Here is a 16,699-nt window from a genome sequence, read left to right on the forward strand (position 1 = left end):
GTGAATCTGTGTTCATTTCCTCCAGATGTGTAAGGCTATCAGTTGGGCTTACACCAGGTTTAACTGTGGGGCCCTCCAGAAATAAGAAGTTGTCTGTGACAGGTGAAGGAAACAGACCAGAGTTCCCTGAAAGTTTCACAGGATCTACTTCAAATTCCTGAGTGACCTCCACCTTGTCCAAGCTTAGAAGTTCTTTTGCTGGCAGGTCACTGGATTCACTGTTTGGTACTTTAGGCGATTCGTCATCCGCATCATCAGAGTCTACAATGGAAATCCTTGCTTCTGCCTTGAAAGGTTTACTTGTAGGGGCTACTTGCTTGGCTGTAGTCCCTTGCTGGGCAAACTTGACACCAAGTGAATATATACCCTCGTTTGAAGTCATACAGTCTTTGCAGTGTGGTACAGATGGAAGGGAGGAAGTCCCCTTGGAGTTGGACATTTGAAGACGTTTGAGGCCTTTCAAAATGTGACCTTCCTTCCATCCCAGGTCTGTGTGCTCCAGAGCAGCTGAGTGATTGCTGGATACTGAACCAGTACTCATCCTTTTGTCTCGGCTTGAGGCACACTATGTATTAAAAGAGATATTTGCAATTACTGAAACAGCATTCATAATTAGCTTTGGCAAATTACAGTTTTTTTCAAACAAAAAAGAAGATTGATGGAAGGTGAATGATACCAACCTGCTTTGAGTAGCCACGTCCCTCTGCCCAAGTGTGGGACCCACTGGAATATTCACTGCAAGCGCTGGAGAGTGAAAGCTCACTGCCACTGCCGCTGCCGCTGCTGCGTGGACACGTTAGACTCAGCAGGCTGGGCCACCGTCCTGCAGGAATTCCTGCTTTTCCATTCCTTTGGACCTCCTGAAAAAGAAGATATCTTGCAGTTAATTTAAAGGTAGTATTTTTCCAGTGGGTGTGCTAAAATATTTTCTGATGTGTGCTGCTACTTCTCTTTACCTATCATTTCACCATTGTAAATAAGAATGTGCTCGTAATGACTTAAAGTTCATTGAAATAAAGTTCACACTGGCGCACTTCACCATCGTGTGGTGCAAACGTGCAGCTTGGTCATACTTTTTCAACACAAAACATACTAGATGTATGGCTTTATATGTCCCTATGGCATATAAAGCCATGTGAGGTACATGTGAGGTATAGCTGAGTGGTGAAGGTACAAATGGAGGACCTTTAGTGCACCTAATTTACAGGCAGTGTTGGGACTAACGCGTTATTAAGTAACGCGTTACAGTAACTACGTTATTATTGTGGTAACGAGCACGGTAACTAGTTATTATGCCAAAACCAGGAACGCGTTACTCGTTACTGGGATTTAGATAGGCTCGTTATTCGTTACTTCGTGTGGTGGCTATTGCGGAGCTTCCACAGATTCAGTAACATTAGCAAGTGGTGGAGGCCAGCAGGTGGATGAAGGAAAAAGGGGGGCAAGAGGAGAGACCTGAGGCCGCCGGTCCAAGTGTCAGGTGAACTGAACTTCAGGTAAGACGTTATGACCTGCAGTCTATCGGAGTCAGATATAAACCAAGTTTAGGTGGAGTTTATTTTCGGTATGCTGACATTTTCGTACTGCGTGCTAGCTAGCATGACGGAGTTTCTATACAGCTGGGTGGGTGCTATGTTACTGATGTTGAACTTTATTTTGTTCATACGGTTAATTATTAGAGTTGCCAACCGTCCCGTAAAAAACAGAATCGTCTCGTATTCAAAGAAAATATTACGCGTTTCGTACTGAGGTGAAAAGGAACACAGTTTGTCCCGGACTTCAGCTGGAATGAAAAAGACACAAACCTGGAGTTATTCTGTGTTTACGCTGTCAGCTGCCTCTTCTTCTCTCATTCTCCCCCCTCCCTCTCCTGTTTCTACTTCAATTATGAAACTGATCAATGATCAGCTGATCGGCTTTTCTCTCTTGTTTGTTTATCGCCCACTTTGCGCCAGAAAGAGGAAACCAGCGGAGGTCGTGCTAAACAACAGCAGCACATTTAAGCTTGATCAGCTGTTGTTAGAATTTATTTAATATTAATTTCTAGTATCAGCTGATGTTTGCTGGAGCCACAGCTGTAAAGCTGCTGGTCATGATATTGGTTTGGATATGTGGTGAGAAGGAAACATGAAGATGAAACCAGGAGATGTCCTTACTGAATCATCAGAGCTGAACAGGTGATGGAGAAACAGGTTTACCTTTTAGGTGACATGAATGAGTTGAAGGGAAGTTATGAACTGTTTCTGAGAGACAAATAACACCAGGATCCTTTTCTAAGTAGCTGACAGCTGGTAACTGTGCAGGGACGGGTCTAGCAAAGTGTTGCCAGGGGTTCATGTAGGGCAGGGGTGGGCAATTCCAGGCCCCGAGGGCCGGTGTCCCTGCAGGTTTTAGATCTCACCTTGGGTCAACACACCTAAATCACATGAGATTAGTTCATTACCAGGCCCCTGGAGAACATCAGGACATGTTGCAGAGCTAATTTAGCCATTTAAATCAGCTGTGTTGGTTCAAGGACACGTAAAACCTGCAGGGACACCCCTGATGTAGGGCATTAACAGGGAAAGTACAAGGAAATACCTTTCTTTCTTATTCTCATTTAAAATGTCTCGCTTTTAAAAAAATAATTATCTGAGTCTTACAACACACAATTGATAGATTGATACATATATACCATCAGAACAGTGCACATCACTGTCACAACAGTGTTTATTTTCATTCAAAGGCTTTATGATTTTTCCTATAATGGTGGGCCGGTCTCTAGTCAAAATCCCAGTCCAGCTCTGTATGCAGCTCATCTGCAGTCTGGTGTTACCTACATCTTCCTATTCAGAAGGCAGAATTTCCGAGTTCTGAGTACAATCAAAAGCACCACGACTGCAGTTTTTGTGTTGGATGTAAAAAGCAGGCTAGAATAATGGCGGCGGTCAACGACGGTCCAGGCATGGGATTTCTCTCGTGGAAATGTGGACATTATTTTTTCCTTTCTATTGGTAGGTGGCACAGTGCACTTGTGGCAAGTAAGCAAGCTAGAAGACTGGCAGTCTGGCTGGGTATCCAGTTACGGAAGCAACACATTAACGAGAGAATTCTGAGTAAAACCAAAGTTACTTTCCCTAGTAACTAGTTACTCTGAAAGTAACGAGTAACTTGAAGTAACTGAGTTACTTTTGATAGAAGTAACTAGTAATGTAACTAAGTTACTAATTTAAAGTAACTTACCCAACACTGTTTACAGGACAGATCAGTTTGGCCAAAACTGAAGAAAAAGTCAAAGTAAAAAAATAAACTGTTAAAAATATACACACTGTCTTTGTTGGGCATCTGGTAGTACAGCCACTGTTGCTTCCTCACTACCATTACCTGACACAAAAACTTTCAACAGAAGCTGCAACTCCCACCTGTATAGAGAGTAGTTCCTCCCAATTCAGTTTTTCAAAAGACAGTTGTAAAAAGTCAACAGTGGAAAACATATACTGTCATAATAAAATAATCTCAAACATCATAAAATTAACCCACAAATATCACCCAAATTCCCCCTTTCTTCATACCACAGCTGGCACATTGCCCGGGGAACCTGAAAAAAGTCTAAAAGGGACCTGGAATGGTTTGCCAGTTCCTGGGTTCAGCGTTGGGGTGGTCTCTCATCCACTATATGGACAAAACACTGAATCCTATATCAAGTATGAATGCTGTAGGGTTGTTGTTCTGGGGTTGACCTGTAAAACATCTTTGAGATGAGCGAAAATTCCCACAGCCACACTCCAAAAACTTGTAGTTTAACATTCAGCTGCCTCTCCAGTGAGCCTCCTATCCTGTCTTGCTCTATTGTGAGGATCTAGCGCTCTGACTGGAACTGGTTCATTTGAGCTCTCTGAGCCCAAATGACAGACAAAGACATCGACTGTAAAATGCATCCAAGATCAGAGAGTTGGAGTCCAATCGTGGTATGGAAGACTAGCTGGTGAGGCAGCTGGTCAGTTATTCATATATTAAATTCATTGGCAGCTAAAATTTTTGCAGTGGGGCTCCTGAAGTTAACCTCCTAACAGCTATCAGTTCACCTGTGACCCATCTACAGTTAGAGGTTTGGGTTCAGATAACAACCATGGAATTTTTCTGTTTAAAAGCTTACCTTTTGGATGTTTTAAAGCAAAACTGTATGTAATGGGAATGACGGACCCGACCACATACTGCACTTTAACACCCTTTATTTGTTCCAGGTTGTCATATTTACAACTCACGGCTGCAGCTTTTCACCTGTGATCCACTACACAACAACAACAACACTCCTTAGGTCCCGGCACGTTTAATAGGGGAGGCATGATGAGCTGATTGAGTTCAGGTGCGTCCGCCTCTCCCACAGCCGTGCCACAAACCACGCCTCGCCCCACTGTAATGTGGAAATGAAAGTGTAAGCATTAATTTGAAAGGTAAGATCTTCTAAAAACTTTCCGTGTGATTAAACTTAAACTCAACCCGAACCCAACCCTCAGTGGGTCGCCAACTGGATGACCTGCTGGATGTTATAAGCTCATCCTCTGATTCACACTGGTGAACAAAGCACATGTTCATCCACCTAATTCTTGACATTGTGTGTTTCTTGGACGGCCCGTGGCTCTCCATTTGTCTCTGTCACAGTCCTTAAAAGAATCAATATGCTGGATACATCGCTGTCTCTTTCCATCCAAAGGCTAATTGAGGAATGGGATGACATTTTCTACTCCTGCGGTCAGATGGCTCCTGTTTAAAAACGCTGAGTGTTTTCATCTTTCTCTGGTCTCACAGGTGCACCATGATCTCTGTGAGAGCTGCTGAATGAGACATTTTAAAACAATGCCTCTATTCTGACACAAAGGGAGGCTATTAACTGTGCCAAGAGCCTCTTGGTGTCTCTGCTGTTCATTTATATTTCAGCTGCATAAAGACTAATGACTGTTAGATGAAGATGATGCCCCTGTGAGGGCTAAAAAGCTAGAAAATGAACCAAAATCAACATTCACATTATTCCACTGACTCATATCACTCTTGATATGAGTCCTTTGGTGATATTTCTGAAAGCAAGTTTTGTGCCTGTGCCAGATGTGCCTGCATGATGAATGTTTGTCGCAAGGACAAAAACGCAATCTTGTAGAAAGAAAATATCACAGAGCATTTTCCCTAAAAAGTCTCCAGCTAATGCAAAATGCTTGTATTAAAGGTTAAGAGAGATAGACATGGTTTGAAAGGCAAGTTTTGAAAGCTTTAATACAAACTGAATATTTTATCACATATTTTATTTTGGAGTAGAATCCCCAGTTCCTTGTAATAACGGGCAACTTTTGAATGATTGGTTTACTGATTCAGAGTGCAGTGTTTTCCATATTTAAAGATACTGATGGATGTCCAGTCTGTCCTCTTTCTTGAGGAATCAGTTAATTACTTTTGTCAAACTGCTGCAGCTTTCTGCATCTGGTTTGTGTCTGCTGTGTTTTGCACTTATTTGATGTTATTTTTACTCGCTGTTAGATTCGTTAGATTTAGGTTCAAGAAAACTAATGTTGCAAGAACTGGCCGGATTAAGACCTCACTGAGATGCGTCCGTCACCCTCAACTTGTCATTTTTTAAGATGCAGGGTTACTGTTACATGGCTGAATAATGAAGGTAACATAGAAATAGCACATACTGGCTTTAAAAGTGAGATTTCCATATTCCAATTTTGCAGAATTAAACATATTCTTGGCCTGTCTGGATAGCTTCTCCCTTCATAACAACTCTGAGGAAGCAGAACATCTACAGTACACACACACACACCTTTTCAGTGAACAATATGAACCAGATCTCCATTCAACCTCATGAGGTGGGCTTTGTTGTTTTTAAAATGGGGCTGTCTAACAAGACCTGTGTATCCCGTTTTTATGTCCTATAAGTGCTCTCTTTAGTTAAAACTTCCTGTTTTCTTGTTTTTCTTCGCGTCTATTCTAGTTTCTTTTCTGTCCGAGTTACCTTCCATGTGTCTGCCCTTTTTTCCTGTTTTTGGACTTCACCTCTCGGCCGTGCTGTATGACCTTGCCCTGGATTAAAGGTCTGAACTTTGAACTTTTAGTCTTCCTAATGCATCCTGAATTTTGATCCTCTTCTTCTGAGACTGACATTATCTTCAGTCACATTCTTTCGATCACTACCCAGAGCTCATCAGGACCCCCTGAGCTAAGGTGGCCAGGCTTCACCACAGGCACAGCCTCCTGTGGGCCCACCACCCATAGGAGGAACCATAGGTGTTCGATTTAGTGTGCATTAGATGGCAGTCAGGGGTGGAGGTGGTCTTGATGGATGAATTCCCAGTTGCCAAGACTAGATTTCAGAAATTATGTAATTATGCACTCTTTGCTTTGGCTCGCCACAAAATGTATGAGTTATAAACGTATTATGACAGTCCAGCAGGCTGAAAGATGGACTCTGGGTATCAGAGTTACCCAGATTTGTTTTGCCTTTCACTGTAAATAAACTACTGAGATAAGAGAATATAATCTTCTATGGAAGACCCCAGTTTGACTTTTAAATTTCATGGCTGGCGGGTTCACTTATTTGTGAAGGATCTTGTGTGGAAGTCTGTTACAAAGCCCGGCTGGCACTCGAATCACTGGCACGCTGCAGATGCCGTTTCCAATCAGAAGGCCCAAAGGTGTCAAGTGCTGTGACCCCATTTAAAACGGCATCGATCGTTTGGAGAGCCGCCGTGGCCAGCTTCCTCTCAAAGTCATTAGTGTCATCTGTTAGCAATAATTAATGTGAATAGGAAATAATTGCATGGGGGAGCTGGGGACCAAAGTGATTTGGTCTTTTCATTGATATTCACCTATTATTTGATTATCTGAGCTATAGCCTTTACTTTGAGAACAGTGTGGGAGAAAGCCACATCTGACCGTGTGCGGATTAATCTGGAAACTAATTACAGTCAGTATGTCGAGGGGTATCTGAGATTTGACACAAGTGATGCAGTTTAACAAAACCCTCAATCAGAGCGGCGCTCGGCTTCAAGTCAAGGGCAAACTCGAGGGCTGTGGAGCGTTTTCCACTTCATGCTTTCAGATGGTTTTCCCACTCAAAAAAAAAATCTGACAAAGAAGAAGACGACTTCCTTTTGAAGACGACAGAACCGACGCTGCAAACAAATACTTGCCATGTTAAAAAGTTTATAAATGAGGACAAAACTTATTAGTTCTCTGGATATGTCTTTATAGAGTCTCAGAAAATCCATTATTTTAGTTTAGTTTTCTTTTAAACTGAAGCACATTTTCTTATAAATAATTTTTCTAAACGATTGATGATGAAAAGACTGAGCTGTTAACATTTGGAGTTTTTGTCCTAACGATTCAAACAACTTATCCAATGTGTTTAATAAATACATTAGACGACCATCAGTATACGGGTTATGCCACAGCTGCCCTAAATTAACAGTATTGTAATCACCAAAACCATTTTATGTTTCTGTAATGGTTAATCCACCAGTATGTGAAAGCCGTTTAATCCTAATGATATTTTTAATGCCAAAATATAATTATTGTTGTTATGCATGAATTTTCAAATTTAATGTTTTCCAAAAGAAAAAAGCAGATTATTATTATTTTTTATTAAGAAATTACAGTAATTAGCTTGAATTCCTGAACAGAAAAATTTGTCTTAGTTGTTGAATGTTATGCTTTATTAAATTCTGACTGAGAAGTCCAGTGTGCCGCCTCAAATTAGGATATAAAAATGTAATTTTGGTTTATTATTCGCTCCATAAATAATAATATAAGTTTTAGTTTTAAATAACTTTTTGATAGAAAAGTAAAGTATTTGTATTTCCTTGTTTTTATGACAGGTGGTCTAATAAAGATGTTAAGCACTGTTGATGTATAAATTAAAGAATTCTTGCAAGTCATAAAAAGTTGATATAAATAAAGGAAATAAAGTCTTGGCGTTTTTAGAAGTGTGGTTGTCCTGGGGTTCTGTGAGGTACACTTTTGTAGACTGTAGGGACAGAAATAGACGTAGCCCTGATTCATAAACCTGCTCTATTCGCAGTCTGCAAGTTACCTTCATCACAGCAGCACATCAAAAACACCAAACATGCATCAAATGTGTTTAGAAGATTCTCTAAATAAAAAGATTTTCACCAAAGTTTTAAGAGGAAAGCTCAAGAGAGCATCTGTGTGAAGGCTAAAAGGAAAAGAGAGGCGATAAATAAATAAGCTGCATGTATAAATGAAAGAGCTGAAATCACTTTGGTTTTGTGTAACTGCTGAACCGCGCTCTTGTCTGGCTGCAGAAGATCAGACTTTCTACGGCGTTCATTTAGATGAAACATGATTCTTCTTTTCTTCTTATGGAGCGCTCATGCAGGAAATGACACGCTCTGCGCTCGCCGCAGGGTTCGGAGCGCTGTTCCTGCGAGCAAGCGCTTGCATGTTTTCTCTACTTCTTTCTCAGCTTTAATAGATCTGTAGAGCCACTGGGAGGAATAAACAACAAATCCAAGTTGTTTCCACACACAGTGCCGACCTACAAGAATCTGCCTGACTGTTACAGCACACCTGACGTCTCTCCTCGGATGGAAACATGGTTCCAAGGAAGTGTTCTTCCATCCCATCATGTCCTTACTGTCAGTTTGACTGGTGATAACTTCACAGGTGAGAGACTAAAGTGAAACTCAAGCACAAACTCAAACAGCTAAACATTAACCAACCAACCCTGAACCTTAATTTGAGAGGTGTGAAGACCAAATGAAAAGCTAAATCTCCACATTAAGCAACATTAAAAGAAATTAGTACATGAGCTCTTAATCCTTTATTCTTATAAATAATAAAAATATAAATACATGGTCTAAATATCTGTGCATATCAGAAATACTTGTGTTTACACTCCTAACTGTCACACTGTTGTGATCCAGGAGCTCAGTAGCAGGTAACTGAGCCCCGTTTGCTCTTTTGGTCCATTTTCTGCTGACGAAACACTGAAGAAGTGGTGAATATGTCAGTATCTTTGGTGAAGCCACAGGTGAAGAGTTTAAAATAATAAGGTTTGAAAAGTTCTGGTTAATGTCATCATTTCACCCTTCTGTTTCCTCAGTCACCATCTACAAACTGTCGCTGTAAGTCTCTGTTAACTCGTACACAAAACATTCCTTACGTGGTGAAAAAATGAGGAAGTTGGAATGCTGAGGTTTTGCCTCTCAGCATCAGTGATGTTAACGGTTCAACACAGTCTCAGTGAAAAAGTGTTAGCTGATTGGTCAGCCGCTGGCACCTCGGTGCCTGCATCAGTCAGTTATGAGTGATGGGTTGCATCAGCCAGGTCACAGATGACCTGACAATGAGTATTTGTCTCACTGTGAGTGTTTCCACATAAAAGAAAGTGTAAGAGCAGCAGGAGCGTTTCATGCATGTAAATTATAAACCGTATATTGGAACATATGTGAAAAGTGTTCAGATTCAGCCGCAGTGGCTTCTTCAGCCGCAGAGGCTGATGTTTTAACACAAAACACCAGCCTGTCCCCTCTGATCACAATTCAAACCTTCAATAAGAGTTCTTTATCACCATGAATACCCACTCAGGTCGATGATTGTGTTTCTACCTGACACTGCAAAGGATGTTTCTTTGCATCAAAACTTGTTGCTTAACCTCCTTGTCCAAAAAAGGTCACTTCAGGCTTTAAAAAAAAAAACCAGGATGCTAATGCTGAGGCTTCAAACCAGTGGGTACATCATGCTAGCTGTAGCCATCTTTGAAGTACAGTTTATAGCTACAGTGTATATAAATCAACAATAACAAGAAGGAAGTGGTGCTCCTGCTCTGGAATGACAGTCAGTCATGAAAACCCCACACTGGTTTCACATCCACAGGTAATACCTTCCAGTCACTTGGTCTTTGAAGCCAGGACTTCAAAAAGCAGAGTGACATCACAATGATGTAACAGTGGTGATGTCCACCTTTTATTTACAGTCTGTGGATTTCTCAGGAGCAGAAAAGTGTGAAGATTTACAGTTGGTACACAAATGTTTTTACACAAGTCACTTCAAGTTGCACGGAGCCGATAACAAGGGGAAGACGTTACATACAGGAACGACGTAGAGAATGTGATCAACTTTCAAAATAAAAGACCCCATGCATACGATAGCCGCTGCTTTGGAAACACTTCCCGTGTGATTTGAAGCTGCCAGACATGCAGGCGATGTATTTAAACCTAAACAGTTGTTCCAACAGCTCAGCTGAATCGGATGCAACCTGAAAGTGAAACTGTTCGTCTGCAGGTAAACTCATCTCGTCAGATTTCTGGTAAACTTTGCTGCAGGGCAACAGCGGCCACTCACTCTCTCTGCAGAAGAGATACCTGCAGCACGCCCATTACACTCACTCCACACATTTAAGTGGACTCATCTTGCAGATTTAGATTAATATAAAATATGAATCTACTAATAAATTATGCAGTATTATTTTTATAAATTAAGGTACTTAGTCAGTCAAATCTATTTACCTTCCTCAGACCCTGTGCCCTTATATGGGGACACTACATTAAGTGTTTTATAAAATCATATATAAATAAAATAATAATAGTGGGTGTATATAGGAGTGATTTTTTTTCTTGTGGAGCAGTAAAACTCTGATCTACTGGCCTGGGGAGGAGGGCTGTGTGGGAAAATGTTGGACACTGATTAGCCTTCACTGCGTGGTGCAGGCCATTAAAAAATAACCATCAAAATAACTATGAGTGGTAGCAACGTAATATAAGCCTGTACGCTGGATTAATACTAAAGAGTGTTGGTGCTTCTCCCATTGAAGAAGCTGTTGTTTTTTTCTAACCTTAAAGTGCAGTCCTAAATGCACTCTGCAGGACTGGAACCATCTACATGGGGGGTATTTTAAAGTTATAATCACTGTGTAAAGACAGGACTCACAGACTTGTGTGGGAGGCCTCTTGTGTGACTTGTGTGCATGAATAAATCATCGAATCGCTGCTTCCATCCAGCCTCTCAGTCAGAATAATACAGTGTGTTCAGTGTCAGCTGGTTGGTCTGCAGCTTATGGAGGATTCTCCACAGAGCATATTCTATTACAGCAATGCTTTTATCCCAGGCACCTCACAGCACTGCCACTCCGTGCACTTTCATGTTAGGTTTACTAATGGAAATCTAACCACTGTGATCTTTGTGCAGTCCTTAAGATCTCTGTGCAGCAGATCATACATGAACACCAATGATCACATCAAACAAGAAAGGATCAGCCTGGGAGATCCAGCTTACAGAGTCATCATGTAGCTAGTTACTGCTCTGACTTTAATGAGCTAGTCTGTGTTCTTTGTTAATGTAAATGAATGCCACTACTTTTTAAAAAATCTTCTTCTGTGCCTTTCAGTCTGAAACTTTTTACTCTTAGATCTGAAGGTCTAAATCTTTAAAAAGGTTCTTAAAAGGTTTCTTTTTAAAAAAGAAAGTTCAGTTCTTGATTAAAACAGCAAGCTACTGAAGTTTTCAACTGTTTAAAGAACTAAATATTGGATTTGGCCTGGAGACTACTTTCAGCTGGGGGTTAATACATAATTGGTGTAAAATTATTTAAAAAGAAACTACATTTGAGGCCAAAAACAATGAAGCCAATACCAGAAACTGCAGTTCCTCTAATGACCACTTGAGGCTCCAGTAGGGAATCAGTCAACATAGAGTCCCATGTTAAAATATTCAACTTTACAGCAGACACAGACATGTTTACAGCCTCAGGCATCTTTGCAGTAAGAAAAATCTGACATAAAAGAATAATAAATGTTAGAGCTACAAGAAAACCTGATAAAAATAAGAAGATAGAGACGAAACCGGTGATTTGGTGACTTCTGCAGTTTTGCCCTAAAAGCAAACACTTGTTCGCCTTTAGTCTTTAAACATGGAGTGGTACTGTTAGATCCTAAGATCTATACTGGTATTGGTCTGCTATATCCGTTTGCACTGAGAGCAGCAGTTCGAGGAAATATTCTGGGGCCAGAATAGGACGTTGAATACGGAGCTTCTAAATTGAGCAGCTGAAAGAAGATATATGTATATGTGATAAATAAATGCACCATATAAACTCACCCATTTAAACTCTGCATGGGGATAAAAGTTTGTATAATTTAGCTGTCTGCTTGACTTCACCTCAGATTGTGTTTTGATGTTAGAGCCTTTTGGAGCGTTCGTCCATCTTGTATATACAGTCTATGTAAATGATTCTTTAACAACAGGAAGTTTTCTGTTGTTTGAAAGTGAGAGGTGGCACTCATGTCTATGTGTTATATCTCAGCCACAGGTTTAACTTGAAGGAGATACACCTCATTGTCACTTCTGGCTCAAAAACCCCAAAAGTAAAGTGACTGTGGCTACATCTATCTTTTATTTACAGTCTGTGGGTTTTCCAACAGCAGGAGAGTGTACATGAATGCTAATGAACGTCAGGTTATCCAGAGGAATTTCTGGATACACACAATACAGCAGGATCAAAGCATTGGTGGTTTTCCATTGGATTGGATATGTGGATGCTTATTCTTCCATTTCCCCTTCCTTGTTTTACATTTGCTGTCTATTTAAAACCTAAAGTGTGAAAATCATGACATGCCCGAGGCACTGAAGTGGTAATTTGCAATTAAGCCATTTTCACTGCTGCTGAACCAGCCCGCTGATCAGCAGACCATTCAGACACAAGGACAATGTACTTAAGCTTCCATGGACTCTTAAGTTCACTTTCAATTTCACAGTCTCATCAGAATTCGTCCATGCATCTCTCAGAGCTGCCCAAAGCAAGGTTACACTCATTCAGCCGCTCCTCAGACCAGCTTTCTGTGCTCTAGTCTCTTAAAAACAGCTGCCATCCTCTCTGCTCGAGCCTCATTCAAACCACTGTCTCATCCACCTCCTCATCTCATCTACAGGCTTCCAATTGTTCATACTTCTCCCTCATTCATAGCTCGCTGTTTTTTCTTTGTCATGTCACCTTCAGGTCTTCACTGCTGCTGAGAGTTTTGCCTGCTGGGCTCAGAAGATGCACTGCAGCTCATTTTAGTGTCAGCAGGAGTGAAACGACAGAAAAGAAACAAAGCAAACTAACTATACTGTAGGTAATGAAGTGTATGGAGGACCAAAGCTGCCAAAATTAAACCGTGAAATAAGACAATAACGAAGCGACCTGTTAAATAAATGGTAATGAACAAATATGATATCAAGTGCTCCAGAAATCGTAAAAATAACCTTTATTTAAAATGTAAAAATGACATTTCTGCTTTAAATTGATTCTATATTTGTTAACTTTTGTATTTATTGTTGTAGTGAAGTGGGAGCTCAGCATGAAGGTTGAATCTGGTGATTTACTGGTTCATCTATGCTCCTACCGATGAGTGTATAAATAACATGGACTCTGCATTTTCATGTCTCAAGATAAGTTGATATATCTTTCAAGCGAAGTGAAGTGCAGTTAAGTGAAGTTATCAGCTAATGCAGGCATGCGTGATTAGAAAGCTGCACCCACAAAGTGTACAGGTCCATAGCACAGACTTGGATAACTGCTAATCTGTGCAAAGTAACAGACTAATAGCAGGTTAGATTGTTTGTCATGGAATTGCACTAAAAAATGCTCTAAAAAGCTCCAGCATCACAAACACCTTGGAGAGGTCCAGATCAAAGATTCAGATTAAAACTTAGTAGACAGCTAGAGGCCAAAACTGTATGTTGTAACAGACTGTAGACATGCGTATTTCTCCTGTAAACATGGGTGTTTTAATACTGAGAGGCCTAAGTGCCTTTAACTTGAATTCTTTTCAATGGCCACCAGGGGGCGCCTCTCCTGGTTGCAAAAACACTTCAGGTTCTCTGTACTGACCTGTGGAAACAGTTTCCTGATGGCTTTATCCCAGTCCACAACGGCCAGTGTCCCTACAGGTTTTAGATGTATCCTTGATCCATCACAGCTGAGTTAAATGGATAAATTACCTGCTCAACATGTCTTGAAGTTCTCCAGAGGTCTGGTAATGAACTAATCATGTGATTCAGGTGTGTTGACCCAGGGTGAGATCTAAAACCTGCAGGGACACCGGCCCTCGTGGACTGGGATTGGGGACCCCTGCTTTATGGGCTCAGTCAGTCATTTCAGGTCATACTTCTCACTTCCACGAAAACAGTAGTCTCTTTTCTTATTTCTTCTTATTATTAATATTTATATATATATGTTTGTTAGTTTCAGTTTTCCATATAGGTGTGCTGCTGCACTTTAATATTTATTATCTTTAATATTTATGTTTTAAAAAATCACAGCCATAAATTTGCTGATTAAAGAAAGTTAACACTAATTTACATGACTGCAAATTTCCAGTTCAGCTTTCTGTTATTGGTAAGAGCTTTGTTAGAAGCAGAAAATCTGTGCTTGTGAACCGTATGCAAAAGAGGTTACTGAGAAAGGCTGTTGTTTGTGTTGTAGCTCGCACCTGTCTTGTAATTCTGCATGCATTTTCCAGCACTTCAAAAATAAATTGGACTTTGTTATATGACTTCACAGAACTGCAAAATCAAATGCTGTTTGAAGCCCTTCAAAGGGTCAAATAAATTTGACTTTATTATGTATTTGCCTTTATCTGTCACTGCAGCCCTCCCAGGAAGTTGATCTGAGGAAAGAAACACCTGCCACTGTTTAAACAACCTCGCAGCGCCGTCTCTCTCGAGTATCGCTCGCCGGCTGAAGTGTAATAACACGGAGGCAGATGACCCCGTGACAGAGCAGTGAGACTTTAAACGGCCATGGCTCTCTGGCACAGAGTCAACTGTAGGCAAGGATGCTGTTGTAAACAGTCCAACTGTTTAATAAAAACAGCCAGAGGTGTCATGGCCAGATCTTAGAAGAAAAGAAGGCACTGGCAGCATGTCACAGTGGTCCTTATAGCCTAAATCCGACTGTGGACTACTGCGCGTGTGTGAGATTAACGAGATCAACGAAAATGGAAAATTATTTTAAAAAATTACAGTGTGTAAAATTTAGATGTCAGTAAATGGCAGATTCTTTGGACTGGATCAGCCTTGGAGTTTCTCCCTGTCTGTGTAAAGCCCATTGATGTAATCAACTGTTTACCTCAGCTGTCAATGCCGAAAATGTGAGAAGTGTGCACCTTTATTTACTCTGGAAGAGGCTGTAAAACTCTGTGAAAGGAGTGAGACGTGGCCAAAGAGTCAGAGAAGAACGTTTCTGTTGGTAAGCGCTGCTATTTTTGCAGTCGTTAGCTTCTGTAAGCTGCTCTTAGGCACCGTTAGTGAAACTGTCTAAAGTGAATATAACTTTGTTGGACTCTGACACTTAGTAAATAAACTCTTATACAATGTGAGAGTATAATAAAACTGTGTGATTTTTAGGACTCTTGAACCTAACATTAGCCGAAATAATGTACCAGCTGCTGCTGTTGTTTAAGCTGGCTCTTTTCAGCTGTCTGGGGCTACGTCCACACTAATGCGTTTTTGTTTGAAAACGCATCATTTTCTCTCCATTTTGGCCTCCCGTCCACACTGAGACGCAGCGTTTTGGAAACGCTCTTGAAAACGCATACATTTGAAAACGGTGCTCTCCCGTCGCAGTGTGGACACGGAGACTTTCTAAAACTATGACGCATTTTAGTCATGTGATGCAGTCATGTGACCAATTAAACTAAGATAGGGGAGGGCATTATACAGCAGTTGTTTTGTTTGCTCTCAATTTTGACAGCCCTATTAAAGATTAATATCAGTCTGTACATGCTCCAGATAGCTTTTCTTCAAATTCTTTAACTCTCACTCGCTTTTGCAACTTTGTACTTTTGTGTTACTCGCAGCAACAACTCCACCTCATTGTTAGTCCATTTAAAAAACTCAGTGCATTATGCCGCGATGTTTCAAAGAGCTGGAAAATAAATAAGCGGCAGACAGAAATGAGGCAGGTCGAATCTTCTTGCGCTTCGCGCAGCACTGGAACATACGCATTTTTGGCCGTTTCAATGTGGACGCACAACTCTGTGAAAACAACTGAAAACGCTAGTGTGGACGCAGAGCGTTGTCAGACGAAAACGCCTTTTTCAAATCTATCTGGGCTTGTGTGGACATAGCCTGGGGATGGGAGGGTCGTGGCCAGTCTCTAGCCACGCATGTAAAATGCGATTAGCTGTGATGGTGATTTCCGTCCCACCCAGTTTATGAGAACACTGGTCGACATGACTACACACTAATCTGTGTATATTTATGAGTACTATTGAGTACTATTTTAGGTTTTTTATATAATTAAAAAACCTAAAAAAAAATTACTGACTGCACTTTTTAAAGGGGAATTTTGACTACAGAAACCAGGCTGTAAACATATTTATGTTTACGCTCGGGAGGAAGTTACTGCTTGTGAAACGCTCAAACAACAGTAGAAGAGCACGCAAACAAGCACATAGGACTCAAGCTCCAGTTGCCAGGGTGAAAGTCCAGCAAACACTTTGTATCAGCACCACTGCAGAAACAAGTAATGAAATAACAGCCTAAAGTAATCAGCTACTACAACTCACTAGGACTGGGTGATTAATCAAGTCTTAAAATCAGTCATGATTTTTGGTAACCAGCGATTATAAAAACAAGATAATTTTCACCATAAAGCTCTTGTTTTTTTCTTTTCATGCAGATAAAGTTACAAAGTTAAAGTACTCCCCTTCGCATGTACAGTGGT

The 16,699-nt window shown here is 40.8% G+C and overlaps 1 protein-coding gene across 1 annotated transcript in view; it reads right to left on the reverse strand.

Annotated features, from left to right (window-relative positions):
• Positions 1-59: 59 nt before the first annotated feature.
• LOC120433664 (nck-associated protein 5-like) overlaps positions 60-16,699 on the reverse strand; it is a 45,724-nt gene continuing 29,084 nt past the window's right edge. Inside the window, exons 7-9 of the mRNA XM_039600332.1 lie at positions 681-860; positions 118-565; positions 60-73 (exon numbers count right to left, since the gene is read on the reverse strand). Coding sequence (XP_039456266.1) covers positions 60-73; positions 118-565; positions 681-860 — 642 coding nt within the window. The remainder of the gene's footprint in view (positions 74-117; positions 566-680; positions 861-16,699) is intronic.

The sequence above is a fragment of the Oreochromis aureus genome, linkage group 16 (assembly GCF_013358895.1).
Source record: "Oreochromis aureus strain Israel breed Guangdong linkage group 16, ZZ_aureus, whole genome shotgun sequence".
In the NCBI taxonomy this organism is placed as follows: Eukaryota; Metazoa; Chordata; class Actinopteri; order Cichliformes; family Cichlidae; genus Oreochromis; species Oreochromis aureus.